At 41.4% G+C, this 23,060-nt stretch overlaps 1 protein-coding gene across 1 annotated transcript in view; it reads left to right on the top strand.

The window, feature by feature from the left end:
• Positions 1 to 23,060, top strand: part of capn8 (calpain 8) — a 37,136-nt gene that overhangs the window by 10,886 nt on the left and 3,190 nt on the right. Inside the window, exons 5-18 of the mRNA XM_030152676.1 lie at positions 8,663 to 8,796; positions 10,511 to 10,679; positions 10,772 to 10,855; positions 12,421 to 12,506; positions 12,715 to 12,789; positions 12,867 to 13,027; positions 18,525 to 18,694; positions 18,774 to 18,785; positions 19,294 to 19,505; positions 20,187 to 20,223; positions 20,362 to 20,427; positions 20,513 to 20,570; positions 20,646 to 20,710; positions 21,436 to 21,504. Coding sequence (XP_030008536.1) covers positions 8,663 to 8,796; positions 10,511 to 10,679; positions 10,772 to 10,855; positions 12,421 to 12,506; positions 12,715 to 12,789; positions 12,867 to 13,027; positions 18,525 to 18,694; positions 18,774 to 18,785; positions 19,294 to 19,505; positions 20,187 to 20,223; positions 20,362 to 20,427; positions 20,513 to 20,570; positions 20,646 to 20,710; positions 21,436 to 21,504 — 1,398 coding nt within the window. The remainder of the gene's footprint in view (positions 1 to 8,662; positions 8,797 to 10,510; positions 10,680 to 10,771; positions 10,856 to 12,420; positions 12,507 to 12,714; positions 12,790 to 12,866; positions 13,028 to 18,524; positions 18,695 to 18,773; positions 18,786 to 19,293; positions 19,506 to 20,186; positions 20,224 to 20,361; positions 20,428 to 20,512; positions 20,571 to 20,645; positions 20,711 to 21,435; positions 21,505 to 23,060) is intronic.

The raw sequence follows: 23,060 nt of genomic DNA, 5'->3' as shown, positions 1-23,060 counted from the left end.
CCGTAAAAGATAGGTGAAAACCGACATGACCGTGAGCTTCAGAGGGACCTGGGGAATGCACAGATGTAGATTTTTTTCCCATACTGTGAGAAATGACTGAGCTAGGGCAGTTTAAAAACAGTCATCCGAGCAAGACAAGAAGGAATCTGCTATAATGGAGAGTTAATGGGGGAAAGAAGGGACTTGCCTCCAAACTAGTGCCTGTCATTTCACTTTAAAAAGAGCTAGGTCTTCAAACATGGGTTCATATGAAGCCCAGGAACCATGGCTACGTTTTTGGAAAATATCATTCGCCTGCGATGTATCGTTTGGCCGGGAGGGCGATTTATTCAGAGAATTTTCAGTTGAATTTTTCACTCCTTTCTCACTCTAGCTGCCGTTACCATGGGGACCACACACTCTAGAAATGAGGATTTTGAGTCAACCTGGGGGTTTTTGAAGACTCACCTATTGAAAACCGTAAACCTCATCCTCATACCAAGTACATTCGTATGGAGAGGACAAAAATGCCTGTGTTTTAAAGTTTAAATGAAGTCTCTAGGTGAAAGTATGGCGAAGTAGTAGCGGTCGGAAAAAAGGCAACTTTTTTGTCGCTCCCATTGAAAATGAATGGGGTTTTTCTTCGCATACTTGCGCAAAAACCGTAAGTGATATCGTTACCACGTCACCACACAGATAATCTTTGGGCCAAGCCGAACATTTCTGCGTTGACAGAATATTTTTAGGACAAATCGTTTGGGAATGGTAGCCACTTGAAAATGGCCCCATTCATTTCGGATGGAGAAATTTGACCGTTTTTTCGCATTTTAACGAAATCCGTGCATCGGAATGGCACGCCTATAACATAGCACACTATTCCCGAGCAGGACGCACATTTTTGTAATAACATGTGTTGGTCGATTTCCAGCGGTTCGAAAATGTGTCCGGAAGATGAAAAATAATACTAGACAATTTCCACACGCGGAAATCGTGAGAGGGGCTCGGGGGTCGGGGGTGGTGGTGGGGGGGGCATGCCAGTTTGAGTCCATGTTCAGGCTGAAGCAGCATGTAGCTGGAGAATGACACTGAGAAATGTTGGAGAAACACAGCAGACATGACAGGAGACTGTATTCATTAGATATTGTCATGTGTCACCTGACTGGCTGATGCTGATCACCTGACACCTGAGCTTCAACTGTCTGTGTTCTATACTTTGTCTGCAGCTGAGAACTGAAGAGGTGTGTGTGTGTGTGTGTGTGTGTGTGTGTGTGAGAGAGAGAGAGAATCAGTTTGAATCAGTTCTATCAGTAATAGGAGGAGAAGGAGAAGTAGTAGAAGTTACAGTAATAGTACTATATGTAGTAGTAGTAATAGTAGTAGTGGTATTTTTAGTAGTAGTAGTAGTAGTTGCCACAGCAACGGCGCTGCACTGACACACACACAGAATGAAACTGACACAGAGCAGCAGGAATAGACTGAGACTGGAGCAGAACAGGTCCCGAGAAACTGCTAGTTAAAGGAAAACTGTAAAAGATAGGTGAAAACCAAAATGACTGTGAGCGTCAGAGAGACCTGTGGAACACAAAGATAAAGTTTTTTTTCCGTACTGTGAAAAATGATCGTGTTAGGGCAGTTTAAAAGCAGTCAACTGACCAAGACAACAAAAAATCCGCTACAATGGAGAGTTAATGGAGGAAAGAAGGGATGAGCCTCCAAACTAGTGCCTGTCATTTCACTTTAAAAAGAGCTAGGTCTTCAAACATGGGTTCATATAAAGCCCAGGAACCATGGCTATGTTTTTGGAAAATATCATTTGCCTGCGATGTATCGTTTGGCCGGGAGGGCAATTTATTCAGAGAATTTTCAGTTGAATTTTCTCTGCTCTTCCACTCTAGCGTGATGACATCACACACTCTAACTCAGGAAATTGGACAATTTTCACTCAACCCAGGGGTTTTGAAGACTCACCTATTGAAAACCGTAAACCCATCCTCATACCAAGTACATTCGTGTGGAGAGGACAAAAATACCTGCGTTTTAAAGTTTAAATGAAGTTTGTAGGTGAAAGTATGGTGAAGTAGTAGTTTCTGGAAAAAAGTGGACTTTTCTGGCTGATTTTTTCCTCTCCCCATTAGTTGTAGTCATGTGTGACCTGATTGGCTGATGCTGATCACCTGACACCTGAGCTTCAACTGTCTGTGTTCTATACTCTGTGTGTGTGTGTGTGTGTGTGTGTGTGTGTGTGTGTGTGTGTGAGAGAGAATCAGTTTGAATCAGTTTAACAGTAATAGGAGGAGAAGGAGAAAGACGAGAAGTAACAGTAATAGTAGTAATAGTACTTTTGGTAGTCGTAGTAGTATTTGTAGTAGTAGTAGTAGTAGTATGTGTAGTAGTAGTAGTAGAGGTAGAATTTTGTGTAGTAGTAGTCGTAGTAGTAGTAGTAAGAGTAGTAGTAGTAGAAGTAGTGGTAGTAGTATTTTTAGTAATAGTAGTAGTAGTAGTAGTAGTAACAGTAGTGGTAGTATTATTAGTAAGTGTAGTAGTAGTAGAAATAGTGGTAGTAGTATTTTTAGCAGTAGTAGAAGAAGTAGTAGTCGTATTAATAGTATCAGTAGTATTATTATTAGTAGAAGTAATACTAGTAGTAGTAGTTGTATTCGTAGTTGTAGTAATATTAGTAGTAGTACTAGTATTAGTAGTAGTATCAGTACTGTCTCTCACACACACAGCGTTGCTTTGGACTCTCCAGGGTTGCTATGGGAGGAGAAACATGTCAGACTGATTGGGTTTATTGGACACACCTGGGACACACACAGAGCAGTGGGGCTGTTGCCGCAGCAATGGCGCTGCACTGACACACAGAGAATGAAACTGACACACAGAGCAGCAGGAATAGACTGAGTGAGGCACTCAGAACAGGTCCCGGAAAACTGCTAATTACAGGAAAACCGTAAAAGATAGGTGAAAACCGAAATGACCGTGAGCGTCAGAGAGCCCTGGGGAACACACAGATCTAAGTTTTTTCCCTGTACTGTGAGAAATGACTGAGTTAGAGCAGTGTAAAAACAGTCAACTGACCAAGACAAGAAGGAATCCGCTACAATGGAGAGTTAATGGAGGAAAGAAGCGATGAGCTTCCAAACTAGTGCCTGTCATTTCTCTTTAAAAAGAGCTAGGTCTTCAACCATGGGTTCATATGAAGCCCAGGAACCATGGCTAAGTTTTTGGAAAATATCATTTTCCTGCGATGTATCGTTTGGCCGGGAGGGCGATTTATTCAGAGAATTTTCAGTTGAATTTTCTCTGCTCTCACACTCTAGTGTGATGACATCACACACTCTACTACTACTGCTAAAAATACTACTACCACTACTTCTACCACTACTACACTTACTAATAATACTACCACTACTAAAAAGACTACTAAAAAACTACTACTACTACTACTACTACCACTACTACTACTAAAAAACTACTACCACTACTTCTACTACTACAACTCTTACTAATACTACTACCACTACAACTACAAATACTACTACAACTACTGAAAAATACTACTGCTACTGCAAATACTACTACTACTACTACTACTAAAATACTACTACAACTACTGCTACAAGTAATACTACTACTACTACTAATACTACTACTGCTACTACTGAAAATACTACTACTACTACTACAAATACTACTACTACTACCAAAAATACTATTATTACTATTACTGTTACTTCTAATCCTTCTACTTCTCCTATTACTGATAGAATAAACTGATTCAAAGTGATTCTCACTCTGTCTCACACACACACACACACACACACACACACACACACACACACACACACACACAGAGTATAGAACACAGACAGTTGAAGCTCAGGTGTCAGGTGATCAGCATCAGCCAATCAGGTCCACACATGACTACAACTAATGGAGAGAGGAAAAAATCAGCCAGAAAAGTCCACTTTTTTCCAGACACTACTACTTCGCCATACTTTGACCTACAAACTTCATTTAAACTTTAAAACGCAGGTATTTTTGTCCTCTCCGCACGAATTTACTTGGTATGAGGATGGGGTTTATGGTATTCAATAGGTGAGTCTTCAAAAACCCTTGAGTTGAGTGAAAATTGTCCAAATTTCCTGAGTTAGAGTGTGTGATGTCATCACGCTAGAGTGGAAGAGCAGAGAAAATTCAACTGAAAATTCTCTGAATAAATTGCCCTCCCGGCCAAACGATACATCGCAGGCAAATGATATTTTCCAAAAACATAGCCATGGTTCCTGGGCTTCATATGAACCCATGTTTGAAGACCTAGCTCTTTTTAAAGTGAAATGACAGGCACTAGTTTGGAGGCTCATCCCTTCTTTCCTCCATTAACTCTCCATTGTACCAGATTTTTTGTTGTCTTTGTCAGTTGACTGCTTTTAAACTGCCCTAACACGATCATTTTTCACAGTACGGAAAAAAAAACTTTATCTTTGTGTTCCACAGGTCTCTCTGACGCTCACGGTCATTTCGGTTTTCACCTATCTTTTACAGTTTTCCTGTAATTAGCAGTTTCTCTGGACCTGTTCTGCTCCAGTCTCAGTCTATTCCTGCTGCTCTGTGTTTCAGTTTCATTCTCTGTGTGTGTCAGTGCAGCGCCATTGCTGTGGCAACTACTACTACTACTACTAAAAATACCACTACTACTATTACTACTACTACTACATATAGTACTATTACTGTAACTTCTACTACTTCTCCTTCTCCTCCTATTACTGATAGAACTGATTCAAACTTATTCTCTCTCTCTCTCTCACACACACACACACACACACACACAGCTCTTCAATTCTCAGCTGGAGACAGAGTATAGAACACAGACAGTTGAAGCTCAGGTGTCAGGTGATCAGCATCAGCCAGTCAGGTGACACATGACAATATCTAATGAATACAGTCTCCTGTCATGTCTGCTGTGTTTCTCCAACATTTCTCAGTGTCATTCTCCAGCTACATGCTGCTTCAGCCTGAACATGGACTCAAACTGGCATGCCCCCCCACCACCACCCCCGACCCCCGAGCCCCTCTCACGATTTCCGCGTGTGGAAATTGTCTGGTTTTTCTTCATCTTCATCTTCCGGACAAAATTTCGTCCGTTAATAGGGCCCGAACCAGTGGAAAGACCCCTGCAAATTATACATTAAAACGTGCAGTTTCATCGAGAATAGTGTGCTATGTTGTTTTCATAGAGATTCGTGAATTTTTCGCAGATTTATTCACGAAAAACATGCGAAAAAAGTCCCATAGAAATGAATGGGGAGAGGAAAAAATCAGCCAGAAAAGTCCACTTTTTTCCAGACGCTACTACTTCGCCATACTTTGACCTACAGACTTCATTTGAACTTTAAAACGCAGGCATTTTTTTCCTCTCCGCGTAAATGTACTTGGTATGAGGATGGGGTTTACGGTTTTCAATAGGTGAGTTTTCAAAAACCCCTGGGTTGAGTGAAAATTGTCCAAATTTCCTGAGTTAGAGTGTGTGATGTCATCACGCTAGAGTGGAAGAGCAGAGAAAATTTAACTGAAAATTCTCTGAATAACTCGCCCTCCCGGCCAAACGATACATCGCAGGTGAATGATCTTTTCCAAAAACATAGCCATGGTTCCTGGGCTTCATATGAACCCAATTTTGAAGACCTAGCTCTTTTTAAAGTGAAATGGCAGGCACTAGTTTAGAGGCTCATACCTGCTTTCCTCTATTATCTCTCCATTGTACCAGATTTTTTGTTGTCTTGGTCAGTTGACTGTTTTTACACTGCCCTAACACGGCCATTTTTCACAGTACTGGAAAAACAACCTATATCTTTGTGTTCCCCAGGTCTCTCTGACGCTCACGGTCATTTCGGTTTTCAGCTATCTTTTATGATTTTCCTGTAATTAGCAGTTTCTCGGGACCCTTTCTGCTCCAGTCTCAGCCTATTCCTGCTGCTCTGTGTGTCAGTTTCATTCTCTGTGTGTGTCGGTGCAGCGCCGTCGCTGTGGCAACTACTACTACTACTATTAAACATACCACTACTACAATTACTACTACTACAAATACTACTATTACTGTTACTTCTACTACTTCTCCTTCTCCTCCTATTACTGATACAACTGATTCAAACTGATTCTCTCTCATACACACACGCACACACACACACACACACACACACACACACACAGCTCTTCAGTTCTCATTTGCAGACAGAGTATAGAACACAGACAGTTGAAGCTCAGGTGTCAGGTGATCAGCATCAGCCAATTAGGTCACACATGACAATATCTAATGAATACAGTCTCCTGTCATGTCTGCTGGGTTTCTCAAACATTTCTCAGTGTCATTCTCCAGCCACATGCTGCTTCAGCCTGAACATGGCATGCCCCCCCCCCAAAATTGCACTATTGAGGAAAAAAAAGTCACCGAACATCAGCGTATGCGCTCTTATTTTGTAGAGCGTCATGCGCACCTTTTCGCACGGAAAGTACAACATACTACAAACTTACACATATTCTATATAGTTCGTACTTTATTCTATAAAACCACCATGCAGTATAAGCGTCAGTTTACACATACAATAAAGTAAAACGAGTTAAAACTACATAGAAAAAAGCAGAGAGTGCTTCAGTCATGTAGAAAGTCCACTAGGAAATGGAACTGGGTGAACTTTACCTTTCTTCTTCAGATGTTGCTCCATCAGTCGCTCCTTCGGTCATAAATCTATCCGTAAACCTCCAGGGGGGTCATGGAACTTGGGATGACCGTCTTGCCTACATTTTCCAACTCTAGATCTAATCAGTTATCCACTCCGTTATGCACCCCGGTTCTCCACTCCGTGAATCCGGTCTGCTGTGTGTGTCCCCAGTCACCGAATGGCTTATTTTACGGCTTCTAGGACGGGTGCCCATGAAATTTTCACATTGACCCGAGAATATCCATAAAGCACAGTGTCTCAGGTTTCGGAAACAGTTGGAATTTTTCCGATCGGACAAATAATGAAAAAGTTACGGTCATCTGAACTACACATGCATAGGGCACAGGCCAGGGTGGTGTGTCAGACCTGACCGACCTGTCCGATCCAGAATGCAGATCCCAATGCAAAAACTATTGCGTTATAATGCAATACTTTTGCGTTTAAACGCAATACTTTTGCATTATAACGCAAAAACTATTGCATTATAACGCAATAGTTTTGCGTTATAACACAAAAACTATTGCATTATAACGCAATACTTTTGAACTATTGCGTTATAACGCTATACATTTTTTTTTCTTCATGTCCCTTCCCGGGCTCCGTACATACATCTATCATCCTACATAATCCTACATTGTGTGACACCAAGTACATGTACCTATGAGAGTCCCACTGTCATAAAAGCTGAGCTTTGTGCAGACCTGTCTGTGGAGTCCAGTACACCAGACTTCCGGACTTCTATCTCCATCCTTCATTCACCAGACTCCTGTTTGTTCCCCTAGTTGTTGTTTCTGTTAATAAATCCGTTTTTTCCTTCCACATGTGCATTTGAGTTCTATCCATACACATCCTTAGACAGGAGACTGTGGTCAGTGACAGGAGGATCAGTGCGAGTAAAGTATCTCCTCATCGATAGTGGATCGGATGCTGGACTGCCATAATGGATGATTGACAGGAGGCTCAGCCAGGTTCGGCCAGTTATTTCATTTGGACCGAATAAAATGATTGATCAGAATTTTATCAGAAATGAGCAATATATGTGAAATTGAGTTTCAATACCTGGTGGATTTCTTTTACATTTTAGTTTGACACACGCTTATTAGGAGCATTTTAAGATGACAAAAGAAAAGTGTAAAAAATGCCACATCATACGGTATAGCTTTAATCTCCATCAAAGATTTTTTTTTAAATCCAAAGAATGAATTTGTGACTTTAAGCAGTTAAAAACACAGTGAGTCAATTGTAAAGCCATGAAGAATTATGGCGTCAGATGAGGAGGAGAAGTGGATGACCTCAGAGGAGCCAGAGGCTGTGTTAGAACAAGATGGTTCCTTCAGTTTGTTCTAAATGTGGCATTAATGTCATGTGTAAATGTGTGGATCCTCATCCATCCAGAGTGTGAATGTTTTCACGTCTCTGACATCAGAATACACGTGATGAACCATCCACTTCAGTGGTGGTTCCTGTCCGGTTCGATGCTGCAGCTTGGTGGGGTTTGGATATAGTAATGCTGTCCAAAATCAGACTATGAGCAGTGCATTATTGGAGGGAGGATTCATATTTTGTTTGTTCTGATGTGGTAACATGTACAGTATATATTGTGTCCAATAGGACCAACCATTTCTATGATGTCAGTTAAATATTATGAAATGAGTTTATTTGTAATTAGTACATTATGAGTTGTGGTCATGGACATCCAAATTAAAGGGTGTAGTCTGCCCATGTGGGCAGGGCTCCAGATACCAGTCTGTTCAGGAAACCATAGATCTCTGAGGATCTATTGTTCTGAACAAGGACACATGAAGGAAACGACTTCTACATTTAATAACATCTGAACCAAAGTTGTAAACACTGGGAACAAGGGATTTTCAGTCATGTACTAATGCTGACCAATCAGGATTCACTGAGGGGATGAGGGGGTGGAGCCTAAGGGGGTAGTGACTTAAGACAATTGTTTGTTGCAGCTGTGGCAGTACGGTGAGTGGGTGGATGTGGTGGTGGACGACCGACTGCCCACCAGAGATGGGAAGCTCCTATTTGTCCACTCAGCAGAGGGAACGGAGTTCTGGAGCGCTCTGTTGGAGAAGGCCTACGCCAAGTAAGAAACAAATGAGCAAACAAACAAATAAACAGACAAACAAATAAATAAACAACCGATGCTCTGCGGGAGAAGGCCTACACCAATTAAGATGCAAATAAACAAACAGATTAACATACAAACAAATAAATAAACAATCTGTTGGAGAAGGCCTATGCCAAGTAAGAAATTTAAAAAATAAACAAATATATGAACAAGCAAATAAATAAACAAACAGTGCTCTGCTCAAGAAGGCCTTTGCCAAGTAAGAAATAAAGACAGAAACAAACAAATAAACAACAGTCTGTATTTAGTATCATTCCACTGATAATATTGGTGATTTAAGACTCAGACACATGCACAGACAATATGGGTTTAGCTAACACGCTAACTGCTAACAGTTTATGTGTTGTCTTACAGATATTATTTATCTCTGGACTAATATTTATAGAATCGGTGTTGTTTATGTCACTGTTTTCATGGGGTTTTTCCAGTTCCATGTTATGTGATAAAATGAGGCTGAAGGTTTCAGGTCTCAGAAGTTCAGCTGGTTTCACTTTAAATTCAACATTTTTCACCTCAGACAACTCCAGTTGAAAAAACAACAGGAAGTGGTCGATCACAGAGCAGAGGTTGGTCACTGCCAGTGTGTTAATATGTGTTAATGTGTGTTAATGTGCATGTTGTTGGCATTAGTGTGTGTCTGTGTGTCTGGTGTGCGATGGTGGCAGGGCGGAGGGTTTACTCAGTAAACACTGAGCTTGACCACAGCCTGGAAACCAAACAGAGCTGCTGACTCAGCTCTTTGTGTTGAACAGGTAACTCAGTCACACCTGAGTCTGATTTAACTCACATCGAATTTAATCAGTCTGAACCTGGAAAATAACTTCCAGGTTCCTCACAAACCTCACAACGGCCAAGACCGACCTGTTGGTAACACTGGGCTCTTATTTTGAAGCAATCATTCTCAGTTTGCATGTACAGTTTCAGTGTAAAGCGTTACTGTTTGTTCAGTTCAGTCATGTTTCACATCAGGTTCATGTTCATGATAAAATTTCAACTAAATGTGGAGTTGATGGATGAACCCTGAGACCTCAGCTGAATCAGAAATATTATTAATACCAACATCTGATAAGTGCTGTGTGTTTGTTTCCACTTGAAGACACAAAAATTACAGATGAATTTAACAGGAAAAAGTAAACACAATATCTGTGACTAAGGCTATGTTCAGACTGCAGGCAAATGTGGCCCAAATCCAATTTTTTTACCCATATGTTATGTGTATCCAATCTGTCAAAGACAGTTTGAACAGCACAAATCCGATTTTTTCAAATCCTCCACAGGCCACTGTCATATGTGGTCTTAAATCCGTTATGTATCTGATATTTTGCAGTGCGACATCAGTCTGAAGGGCCAGGTCGCATTTATCCAACCTTTACGTCACTGAAATGCGCCAAATGTCACAATTCTGCATTACTTCCGTACAAACAGTCCGTGCCTGCATGGTCACGAATTACGTCAGGACCTCTTTTGCACATGCATGTCACTTCAGGGTCGCATTCAATTCATAGTCAAAACTGAGAGGTCGCATTTAATGTGTAATATGAACGAGCACACAAAAAAATCGGATTTCATAAAAAAATCCGAATTGTGCATTAAGGCCTACTGTTTGAACGTAGCCTTGGATGGAGCTGTTCTTCATCTGTTCCTCATCTGTTCCTCTGGTTCTCCTCAGAGTAAACAGTTCGTATGAGGCTCTGACTGGTGGTTCGTCCATTGAAGGTTTTGAGGATTTCACGGGAGGAATTGCTGAGAGCTATGACCTGAAGGAGGCTCCGCCCACCGTGTTTAACATCATGAAGAAGGCTCTGAAGCTCGGCTCACTGCTCGGCTGCTCCATTGATGTAACATTCACACGCTGATGTCACAGGAAATTTTTGCCTCTGATTGGTTGCCCAGTGTTGTGTGAACGTGTTTGTGCTGTGGTGTTTTTCAGATTACCAGCTCATATGAGACTGAGGCCATCACCAGTCAGAAGCTGGTCAAAGGTCACGCCTACTCCATCACTGCAGCAGCACAGGTGAGGCTGAACCACACCTTATTGGTTGGCTCTTAGAAGGGCAATTTGAGGAGAGGGGTCAAGGGTCAGTATCTCATCATCAGTGACCACAACAGTAAAAAATACTTAAAAGCAGGCATGAACAGGCCATCTAGTGTACCAGAGGGCCGACACAATTTTGGGCCGGGACTGTCATACTTTCATCTAAAAATATATTATTAATAATTTTTATCTACCGCAATGGTATTTCAGGCACGAAACGCGGCCCATTGGTTGATTGATTTTCTTGAAGGACATTGGGCTAGTCCATTGAAATCCCTCAGCCCTCCCCTCCCTCCCCAGCCCACCCCTCCCATCCCCATTGACTTGTCTTCCACCACAAGTTCAACTGCAGCAGTGGGTTCAGGGCAATCGACATCAAGTGCAGAAGCAGTCCCATTGAGTGCACAGGCTGTCAGAGTGGCACACAGCTTTAATGTACAACAGTGTAACACAGAGGAAAGAAAAGTAGCTATTCAGGTGGAGAAGGAGGAGGAGAGAGACATGACCCAGCAGGGACAGATTGAGGAGGAGGTCAGAGTAGTCACTGCCAGGCCGGTAAGGAGTAGCTGAAATGTCAGCAGAATGAAGAGGGAGGGCAGAGGGCTGTGTGTGTGTGTGTGTGTGTGTGTGTATGTGTGTGTGTGTGTGTGTGTGTGTGTGTGTGAGAATTGCCTTTATAGCCTTTGTTTTCAAATAATGCCATGAGTAGACTTGGTGTCCAACTTACGGTGTTTTTTTTAGCTTGCCATAAAGTTATAATTTGCAGGTGTTACAGCTCACTGGGCTGCCATGGCCAAAAATGCCAGCGCCATTTTTTGGTCCCAGTCCAGCCCTGTTTAAGAGATTAAACAAAGATTAAAGATTAAACAAACCAAGTCCACCATGACCCAGGTCTGTGTGAGTCCAAGATATGGAACAGAAGAGCTGAAAGGTGAGGCTGAGGTTCAGGTAGTCCTTATTGAAGGAGGTTTTGATGACGCATCATCCAGAGTGTCCAAAAATGCCACGCCCCATCACCATTCAAGCCCTGGTACAGGAACCATATGGGTTGAGGAACAGGGTAAAGGTTCAGCATGTAGGGTAAAGGACATCTACTGGCTGATCAGCAGAGGGCGCCCTGTCTGTACTGACTCAGGTTTCATGTTGACACGGCACTGGACCAGGTGGATGAGTCCACAGGAGAGTCAGGTGTTCCTCATCTACATCAACCATGAGGTGGAGAACGTCTACTCAGACAGGAACTCAAACTGCCCAAAGTTGATTATGGCCAGAGTTTGAGGAATAGTTTTACTAGTTACCAGTTGTAGTCATAGTTGGATTTTTTCAAGATTTATGATAAATTTATTGATTTATAGAATCTAATAAAATGCAGATGAATTACATTTGATTTATTAAACCACTGTCTATAAAAGGTATAGGTAAAGGTATTAAAGGTTTATTAAAGGTATGTTTGTTGTCTGTGATCCAACACTGATTTGTTCAGTAGTTGTGGTTGAACTCTGACCCCAATCCTAAACCTGGTAAATAGTGTTTTCTTCCTACAGGTCCATCACCACAGGTCTGTGGTTGATCTGCTGAGGATCAGGAACCCCTGGGGTCAGGTGGAGTGGACCGGAGCCTGGAGCGACAGGTGAGTCCGGATCAGACCTCCATCAGTGCAGACCACATACACAACAATTCAGGTTATGGTTAGGCCTTTAATGTCCTCACAGACCAAACCAAGTTCATCCTCTGGTTAAATGAGAGAAGACTCAGCAGTCAGTGACTTCCAGCCTGGTGGATTTTATAGAGTTTAGTCAGTTTTTTATGTTTATGTTCTCTCTGATTCTTTTGTGTAGTTCCAGAGAGTGGGACGGAGTTCTGCCAGAGGAGAAGAGGATGCTGGACCACTCAGCAGAAGATGGAGAGTTCTGGTTTGTAGTAACAGAAACTGTTCTACAGGTCATGTAACATGTAATAAAGCTTTCCTCTCCTCCACTGTCTACTGTAGGATGTCCTACACTGACTTCCTGCATCAGTTTTCCCGCCTTGACATTTGCAACCTGACACCTGACACGCTGACCAGCGATGAGGTCGGACACTGGAACTACAGTGAGTTTGAAGGCACGTGGAGGGTTGGTTCAACTGCTGGAGGCTGCAGGAACTACACAGGTCAGACCCATTCACTGTTTGATTCGTCAATTCATTCACAGGAAAACCACTCATATGTCCTCAATATTTAATTATTATATACAGGGCTGTGCAGAGAGCTATAAAGGGGCAGGGGCTCAAACTTCCAAAAGGGCACATGAAAACAAATAACCACCAATTACCAAGTTCACATTTAGCAACAAGCAACATTATTAATCCACAGCAAGTCAAAGATTGACCAAATGGTCCAGATCAATGTCCTCAATACTGGATGTGTCCTCCCTGAGCCCTAACACAGGCTGTGCACCTTCTGCGCACATTCTGGATTTACCTCCTGATCCTGTCTGGGGGATGTTGTCCTACTCTTCCTGAAGGGCCTGTATGAGCATCTGGCAGTTGCCAGGTGCTGGACGCCTAGCATACACGGATCTACTGAGAATATCCCACAGATGTTCAATGGGATTGAGATCTTTGACTTGCGGTGGATTAATAATGTTGGTTGTTGCTAAATGTGAACTTTGTTGAACTACACTTTGCCATATTTTACTCATCAACTGTTTTGTTGTTTGTTGTATTTTGTTTGTTAATTAAATGTTTTTTTAAGATCAAGAAAGAATTTGTTTTCATATTTAATAAAATGGTGTGAAATGGCATCACATAGAATATGTGATAAGTTTCTTTTGATGTTCAGTTTCTATATAAGTGGAAATAAAGATGTAATGTGTAGAAGTTTTTGTGTGTTAATACCCTGCAAAAATCTAAATCTTACCAGGTGTATTTTTCTCATTTCTAGTCAAAATATCTCATCACACTTAAAATAAGACAAAATCACCTAAAGAGTAACTTTTCAGTGAGATATAAGAACTTGGTTTTAGACAATAGATCTTGAAAATCTTATTTCAAGAAATCTTAGTTAGATAATTTTCACTTGTTCCATTGGCAGATTTTTTTGTTTAATTCAAGATTTTTTTTTTTGCTCAATTCACCAAAAAAATCTGCCAATGCAACAAGTGAAAATTATCTTGGTAAGATTTCTTGAAATAAGATTTTCTAGAGCTATTGTCTAAGAATAAGTTCTTTTATCTCCCTTACAAGTTACTCTGTAGGTGATTACGTCTTATTTTAAGTGTGATGAGATATTTTGACTTGTAAATGAGAATAGTACACTTTGTAAGATTTTGATTTTTGCAGTGTAAGTCCAAGACAAATTCTTAAAAACAGATGCTAAATTATGTGTAAAACAGGGATTAAAGCAAAAAATTTTTCATCTGACTGAAAATTTTCTTCTGGTCAAAATCATTGGCCACTATTTAAAATGATGCAATACAATACTACTATAGCGTACAAGTTTATAAAGTCAAATTTGGCAATACTGTAAAACACACTGAATGGGGAGAGTGTACAGGTGTAGAAGATTAGTAATATGGATAGAAAAATGTCATGAGTGGTATTGGTGGGGGGGTCTGGGGGTCCTCCCCCAGAAAATTTTTAAAGCTTCAGGTCAATTTTGGTGCTCTCTGCTTAATTTTAAAGGGTATGAAAACCTTTGAAGCAAGTGAAAGTAATAACTAGAAGAAAACCTTACAGCAAAAAATGAGTGAAAAACTTTTTATTTAACAATTTAGGAACTCCTAAAACATAACTCCAACTCCAACAGCACATGAATTTTGGGGAAAATGTCTGTGTAAATGTAACCCAAACCAACTAATCTTCAACTTCTCAGATTGATGGCGGATGTTATGGAAATGTTCAACTGATAACCCACACACAAAGAGGAGGAGAGAAAGTTAGAGTTAAAATAAATAAATGCATTTATTGAGAAGTCAATCACAGAGAAACTCTGTAAGTGAAGTCTGCTTAAACAAGAGAAAACTAAAGATTATATAGAACCAATCCAACCCCCTCAAACTATGATGTCATTCCTTACGTACATCGTACCACCCCATACTACTCCTTCTCTGCTCCGTGAAGAGGTCATGATGACCTCTCCACTCTAACCTTGCTTGGATCCAATCTGGAGTGCAGGCGCCATCCTCTATCTACACATTCAGACATTTAGGTGTTTGGGTTTTAACTCAAGGCAAGAACTCCGTTCCTGGGTTGGGGGTGTTACAGAGTGGTAAACATCACACATAATGAATAATGACTCAGCATTAAAAGAAGATGTACTAACAGTATAAAATATAAAGAGTATAAAACATAAAAAGTAAATTTTTCCACCACACGGATCAGGACTTTTTTTTTTACCATTGGAACCATACAGAATTTTCTTGTGGCAAACTACGCACATGCACGCACCAGGCTGCTTCATTTTTTTTGCACCATGATCTAATTGGAGTTCTATCGTCTCCCTTCTCATCAAGCCATGCCCACCTCCATCTATTTTTCACGCATCTCTCAATAGTTACTACTTCAGCACCTTCCTCTACAAACGTGTCCATGATGTATATGCTAGCCAAAATAATCTGTACGTGGTCAAACCTGCGTCCACAACCCCCTCCCGCCAATATCATGTTCTCTTTTGATTGGAAGAAATTACGTCAACTGAAACAGAAATTATATTCCGTTACATATACTCTCTGAGGGTATTTAAAATATAGTGGCTTTGCAAATACCAAGGGTGTTACTCATTCATTCAGTTTTATCTTCGTACTGTACCACACAGATAGAAATAAGATCCTAAACGGGTCAAAATAAAGCACTTATGCAGTCGGGCGCATAACCGCGTAAGGCCACGGCGCGCACAGCCGCACGCACGGGAAGGGCACATACACACACACACACACACACACACACACACCCACACACACACACACACACACACACACACACACACTAGTCATATACCGGCAAGAGGAGATAAGCTATGAACCCAAACATGAAGGTACATGTAGATCAGTTCTGTCTTCTTCCCTTTTCGCTGTGGTCCTTTCATAATGAAAGCTACTTGTTAGCACTAAACTAAAGTTAGCATCTGGAGGCTGAACTTCGGTAAAGCTGAACTTGTCCATGTGTTTCTGAGGCACAGAATGAGCAGCGTTTCCTTCCAAACATAAATAGTCATCAATTTCTCCTCCCGACATAAAAATAAAGAAGTCATCTTATTATCATCACTGTTAAACCTATCAGACCCCTGTGCGTGGCGTGCCTGTGTTAAACACCTGCAGACCGGAGCGCTGCAGACCTAGGACAGCAGACCCAGACCCAGGACAGCAGACTCAGACCCAGGACCACAGACCCAGGACAGGATCGCGGTGCCGACTGGACTCCACGAAACACGTGGGGAAGTTACTTCAATATGACTCCCCGCCCCCCCCCCCCTCAATTTTTCCATTTGACGGAAATCCGTCGTGGTGACGGAGAACTTTAATCCCTGGTATAAAAGCATGACAGTGAATGTTAATAACTAGAAATACCTTCATTTTACATCTGGTTTTACACCTACTTTTACAGTGAAACATTGAATATTTAGTTTCTTTTCATTATAGGACATATTTATGATGATATTTAGGTTTTCCACAGTTAAGAAATAACCATGTAGAGCAGGGGTGTCAAACTCAGATCCTCAAGGGCCGGTATCCTGCATGTTTTAGATATTTCCCTCTTCCAACACACCTGATTCAAATGATATGCCTATCAGCCAACTCTGCAGAAGCCAGATAACGACCGTCAGGTGTGCTGGAAGACAGAAACATCTAAAACATGCAGGATACCAGCCCTCGAGGACCGGAGTTTGACACCTGTGATGTAGAGGAAGTGTTAACCCAAGCCAAACCATTTAACATTACATGATAATAATAAAGTTTATATTGTAGTATTTATAGCTGTATCATTTAATATTGACCAGGTTGATGGGAATATTTGTGGAGGTTTGTGGTTATTTCAAATAAGATTCACTCAAGATGTTTGAGGCGAACACGGATATTACGATAATCGATCCAGCAGTTTCTGAAACAAAACCAGAAATGTCAAAGTGTTGGCACTGATGAAAGAGTCGGGGGATTTTAGATAAGTTTTATGACTCTTGTACACCAAAAGGGCTAGATTTAGGTATTGGATGAGACGAATACTTGGATGTGTTTTCTTTTTATGAAATTTTTAAATCAGTTTAGCAGAATTTAATTATTTCAGCACATTTTAACCCATTAAGACCCAGTGGTACTTTTATGGCAGCTTCTAAATGATTTTTTTTCTCTCTTTTTAACGTTTCTCATGTGATTTATCACCATTTATTATAATAAAAAAAACCTCTGTGTTTTGCATTTTTCAGTGTAAATCACTTCCTTTACCCTATATTTAATTTACTGATCATGTAGATGTTCATTAAAGCTCAGAGTAAACTTAAAGGTAATTATGCAAAAACAGAGAAAACTGAAGAAAAAGTGACTGTTTCAGCAAGTGAGGACTATTACCGTGTGTTACAATTTTGCGGCTAAAACTCAACAGTTTATGGAAGTAAAACAGAAGCAAATATGTGTGACTGCTTCAGCAGGACTCAGACTCAGGTGGGCACCCAGCTGTTAAGAGTGTGCTAGTCTGTGAGCTCATTCCATGACGTGACGATGATATTGAATTATTTACTCACTTACGATCGGTTTTTGGCCCCAAAACTATAGTTGTTGAAGAATAGGACCAGGATCAAAAGCGACAAGTGAATGTCGCAAGTGAATGCAGATAGCGGGGTGGACTCTCACGTACCTGGAATCGCGGCGCTTCCCTCCTCCTCGTTCATTCTCCAGACCGCATGACGTGCGTGTTGCAACTGAAAAGCAAGGTTGCACAGGAGGAAGGGGCGGGGCGTGACAGAAATGAGAGGGCACCATGACCAGGTCCAGTGACAGCCAAATTAAACCACCCTTAACATTTATTATCATTGATCAAAATTTTAGTCACGAAAATTTTAGTCATGCAGTTTTTTGCGAAAAAAAAAAAGAGTGAAAAGGGCACTTATAGGCAGAGGATCAAAGCGGCAGGGGCTCAAGCCCCCCCCGGCCCCCTGCTTTGCATGTGCCAGATTATATATAGATATACCCAGGAATGCCATCCGTCCGTCCTTCCGTCTGTCCTCCTGCCAGTCGGTCTGAAATTTTTGTCCATCCCATTTCATTCATGTGATGCTTTTCAACATTCATGTGATGCTTTTCAACACGTTCTTTTTCACTAGGAGAGGTGCAGTGAACAACTTGAAGGCTGAATTTCAATTTCTAGGTTTTTTACAAATTTTTGAAAAGTTTTTGAAAAGATTGAAAGTTAAGACTCAACATTAATCCCTAAGTATGCAGGGAATCAGTGAGCAGGAGGGGGAAAATGTTGTGCGACTGGGCGGGGGCATTAGTAAGCTCTGCTTACTGTTTCATTTGTTGATTTGAATAAAAGGGTCAATTTATTTTTTAAAACTAAAGCAAAACTCAAGCAAATCTCAAACACAGACTACTCAATAACGCTTAAAATAAACTGAACTGAAATCAGAATCTGAGCTGAATGTGAAAATTAAATCCTGCTGTTTTCTTTCCTTCAGCCACTTTCTGCTCCAACCCTCAGTTCTTCATTCGGCTTCTGGATGTGGATGATGACCCTCATGATGGCGAGGATGGCTGCACCGTGTTGATTGGCCTAATGCAGAAAGATGCTCGCAAGGAGAGACGCTTTGGACGCGACCTCAACACAATTGGCTTCTCCATCTATCAGGTACAGCAGAAATACAACAGCGTTCTGAGCGCTCTGTCAGGACTCAAACTCTGACTCTGGTCTTTGTTGCGTCTTCTAGGTTCCTCAGGAGGTCAGTGTCTGTTTCCTTCACTCAGGTATATTTCACTGTTTAAAAGTTGTCGGTGAGTTGAATTTATTTGACTCCTTATATACCTGATACGAACAACCGTAGCAACCATGTATAAAGGATGAGAATCACCATAGCACCATGTATGAAGGATGAAAATTACCTAAGCAACCACATATAAAGGATGAGAATCACTAGAGCAACCAAGTATGAATGATTAGAATCACCACAGTAACCATGTATGAAGTGAGAGAAAGATGAATCCATATTTCTCCCTGAGAAACACTTGGAGTCCCAAATGGCTGAAAAGTGCTGCTGTCTGATTCTGTTACAGTGGAAAATGTGATATGTCTGTTGTTGTCAGTCTCTGCCCTGGGGAAGAACAAACCCCCCACGGACCAAAAACAACATTCCCTGTCTACAGTTTACATACATGTACATTTAAGACAAATTAAATCACATATAGACCCTGTTTGAATGAATGACATACATGTTCTGGATCTATGGTTAGTATGCCGGGCGGTCCAACGTCCATCTGGGTCCAGACGTCCTCCTGAGGACAACATCTGTTGCTCGAAGTCCAACCTTCATTAACCTGAGGGAGGTATGTGGTCGCTTCAAACTCCCTCCTGGAGAATACGTCATCATCCCGTCCACCTTTGAACCACACCGCAAAGGAAGCTTCATCCTCAGGGTGTTCACCGAGAAGGAGGCCCACAGCAGGTACCACTAGGACCACTGGGAGGACTGGGAGCACTGGAGGAACTGGGAGAGACTGACAGATTGGGACCAGTGGGAGGACTGGAGGGCCTAGGACCACTGGGAGGACTGGAGGAACTGGATGGTACAGACTTGGACAAACTGGGACAGGCTGGGACCAGCGGGAGGACTGGGAGGGCAGGAGGGACTGGTACAGACTAGAAGCACTGGGAGGACTGGAGGGACTAGTAGGACTAGAGGGACTTGACCGAGTGGAACAGACTGGGACAGGCTGGGATCAGTGGGAGGACTGGAGGGACTGGTACAGACTGGAAGCACTGGGAGGACTGGAGGAACTTGACAAAGAGGAACAGAATGGGACAGGCTGGGACCCACTGCTCTGTATCGGTCTGTTCTGGTCTTTACTGGTTTGGTCTGATCTGCACTGTACTGGTCTGTTCTGGTTTGATCTGGTCTGTACCTGTTTGTTGTGGTCTGTATTGGTCTGATCCCATCTATATTGGTCTCTTGTGGCCTGATCTTGTCTTTGCTGTTCTGTCCTGGTATGAACTGGTCTGTTGTGGTCTGATCTTGTCTGTTGTGGTCTGCATTGGTCTGTACTGGTTTGTTCTGGTTTGATCTGGTATGTACTGGTCCGTTGTGGTCTGTTCTGGTCTATAATGATATGTTTGTATTGTATTTCAGGCCAATGGAGGAGGACGTGGACGCTGACATCCATGAGGTCAGACTCACCTGTTATGGCCAGATTTAAGTGTACCAGTGTTCATTGTGGTTCATTGTGGTTCACAGTGGTCATTGATCATATATTGGTTGATTAAAGCAGGTGTGGTTACAGTTTGTAATCTTTGTTTTCTTTCAGCCTGACGTAATAGAAAGTGACGTGGATCCTCACTTCAAACGTCTCTTCATGCAGATCTCCGGAAACGTAGTCATCATTCACTATTAAACATCATCACATGATCAATATGAACCAGTGTTTGTATTGATCAGTGTGTGTTTTGTCTGTTCAGGACTCTGAGATCTCAGCCTTCGAACTTCAGCAGATTTTGGACAAAGTGGTTTCACAGAGTGAGTTGAGTTCCAATGTCTAACGCTGGTGTTGGATGTTCATCAGATTATCAGTGTTGTTTTGTGCATTTGTAGGATCTGATGTGAAAACTGACGGCTTCAGTCTTCAGACATGTCGTAACATCATCAGCCTCTTGGATGTATCCTTTAAAATAAAAGCCCAGAAAATTCTATAAACACACAGGAAGTCCACAACAAACACAGGAAGTCCACAACAAACACAGGAAGTCCACAACAAACACAGGAAGTCCACAACAAACACAGGAAGTCCACACAAATACAGGAAGTCCACAACAAATACAGAAAGTTTACCACAAACACAGGAAGTCCACTACAAATACAGGAAGTCCACAACAAACACAGGAAGTTTACCACAAACACAGGAAGTCCACTACAAACACAGGAAATTTACCATAAACACAGGAAATCCAATTCAAGCACAGGAATTACCACAAACACAGGAAGTCCACCACAAACACAGGAAGTCTACCACAAACACAGGAAGTCCACCACAAACACAGGGTGTCCACTACAAACACAGGAAGTCCACTACAAACACAGGAAGTCCACTACAAACACAGGAAGTCCACTGCAAACACAGGAAGTTTACCACAACACAGGAAGTCTACCGCAAACACAGGGAGTCCACTAAAACCAGGAAGTCCACTACAAACACAAGAAGTTTATCACAAACACCGGAAGTCCAACACAAACACAGAAAGTCTACCACAAACACAGGAAGTCCACAACAAATACAGAAAGTCTACTGCAAACACAGGAAGTCCACCGCAAACACAGGAAGTACACTACAAACACAGAAAGTCCAGTTCATGTGATGGCAGTGTTGACCTTTGACACTCATCAGGTGGATGGCAGTGCCAAACTGGGTCTGGTGGAGTTCCATGGTCTGTGGATGAAGATCCAGAGATACCTGGTGAGAATGTGAGGAGGTAGAACGTCTCCTCCTGTTGGTCAAACAGAGATGGTGAAGGAATGGTATGCTCAGGACATCGTGTTGAACTGGAGACTCTTCACATCCAGAGTTCTGACATTTATCAAAGTTGTCCATTTTCTATTTGGTTTTTCAGTTTAGGTTGAACAAATTGTACTTATATATTGTTTTCATTATGAGGAAAAATTTTATATATATATATATATATATATATATATATATATATATATATATATATATATATATATATATATATATATAATTTTATTTTTTCAGTTTTATATATGCAGTGTGTACAAACATATCAATATACCAACAGTGATAGAGATGTAACAGAAAGCAAGGTCAGAAGGATAATCTTTTCACCCTCCCAAAAAAACAAAGAGGAAAAACAGTCAAGTGTGCAAGGTCAACACAGACAATTACATTAAGTACTTGGTGTAACAGATGTACCGGTATGATTTAAATATGGCTGCCAAATTTTAAAAAGATGTTGTATCGTTTTCTGAGACAATAACTGATTTTTTTTCCAGGGGGATGCTACTATTCCTCTCAAAAGACCACCTATCAATAAGAAGGGGACAATCAGATTTCTTTGACACTGCAATGCACTTCTTGGCCACACTTAGAGCCACTTCCATAAATTTGAGTTGAGCATTAGAGAACCACGAATACTTGCAAAGTTCCCGAGTAAACAAAGGGTTCACTGGAACATTAACCCCTGTGGTCCTGGTTAAGGTGGACCAAATATCATGCCAGAAAGGCTTAATTTTCGTACACAGCCAGGTACAGTGTAGAAAGGAACCAACTTCAGTATCACATCTGAAGCACATTTCTGACAGATTACATTTGAACAGTGGCAGACCGTTCATTTCACACCTAGGCCTTCAGTAGTGCTCCGTCTGAATCAATCCACCCCTCAATAACTATTTTACGGTCATTAAAACTATCTTATTATGCAGAAATTCAATATAAAGAGCCATTGCATCGCAAATAGATAACTCGTGTAGCCACAATAAATGCCTTTACTGAATAAACAAAACCGGAGTGCACAAGTCTCCTTCTACTGCAGCTACAGCTGCGACACACATAAAAAAGCATCAATAATAACATCATAAACTTGTAATATTATTTAGGAAAATAGCAACATTTTACTCACCAAAAATTCTGATTATTTGTACACAAAATCCATCCTCCTTTCTCTAATCAAAAAGAGTTCAACTACTCTGTTGTACAGATTATCTGTGCAGGTACCAGGGGTACCGGTTGTAGATAGTGGAGCAAAAGTGACAGACAAATCCTTTTCCTGTTTGTGACTGGCTTGCTAGTTTTGGAATTGTCCAACCTTTCTTAACGATGTCCAGCTTTTCTTGAAAAGCCCGTCTTGAAAATGGCTTTAACAATAAATCTGCAACCAAATCCAATTCTTCTCCTCCTTCAGCCATTGTGTTTTGACAAAACAGCTATTAAATTAACACAACTATATTTCTGTTTGCGCAGGTCACAACATATGCACTTTGCTAGCTTTAGCTAGTACG

This window comes from Sphaeramia orbicularis, chromosome 1 (assembly GCF_902148855.1).
Source record: "Sphaeramia orbicularis chromosome 1, fSphaOr1.1, whole genome shotgun sequence".
NCBI classification, from domain to species: Eukaryota; Metazoa; Chordata; class Actinopteri; order Kurtiformes; family Apogonidae; genus Sphaeramia; species Sphaeramia orbicularis.
This window is presented reverse-complemented; position numbering and strand designations above follow the sequence as displayed.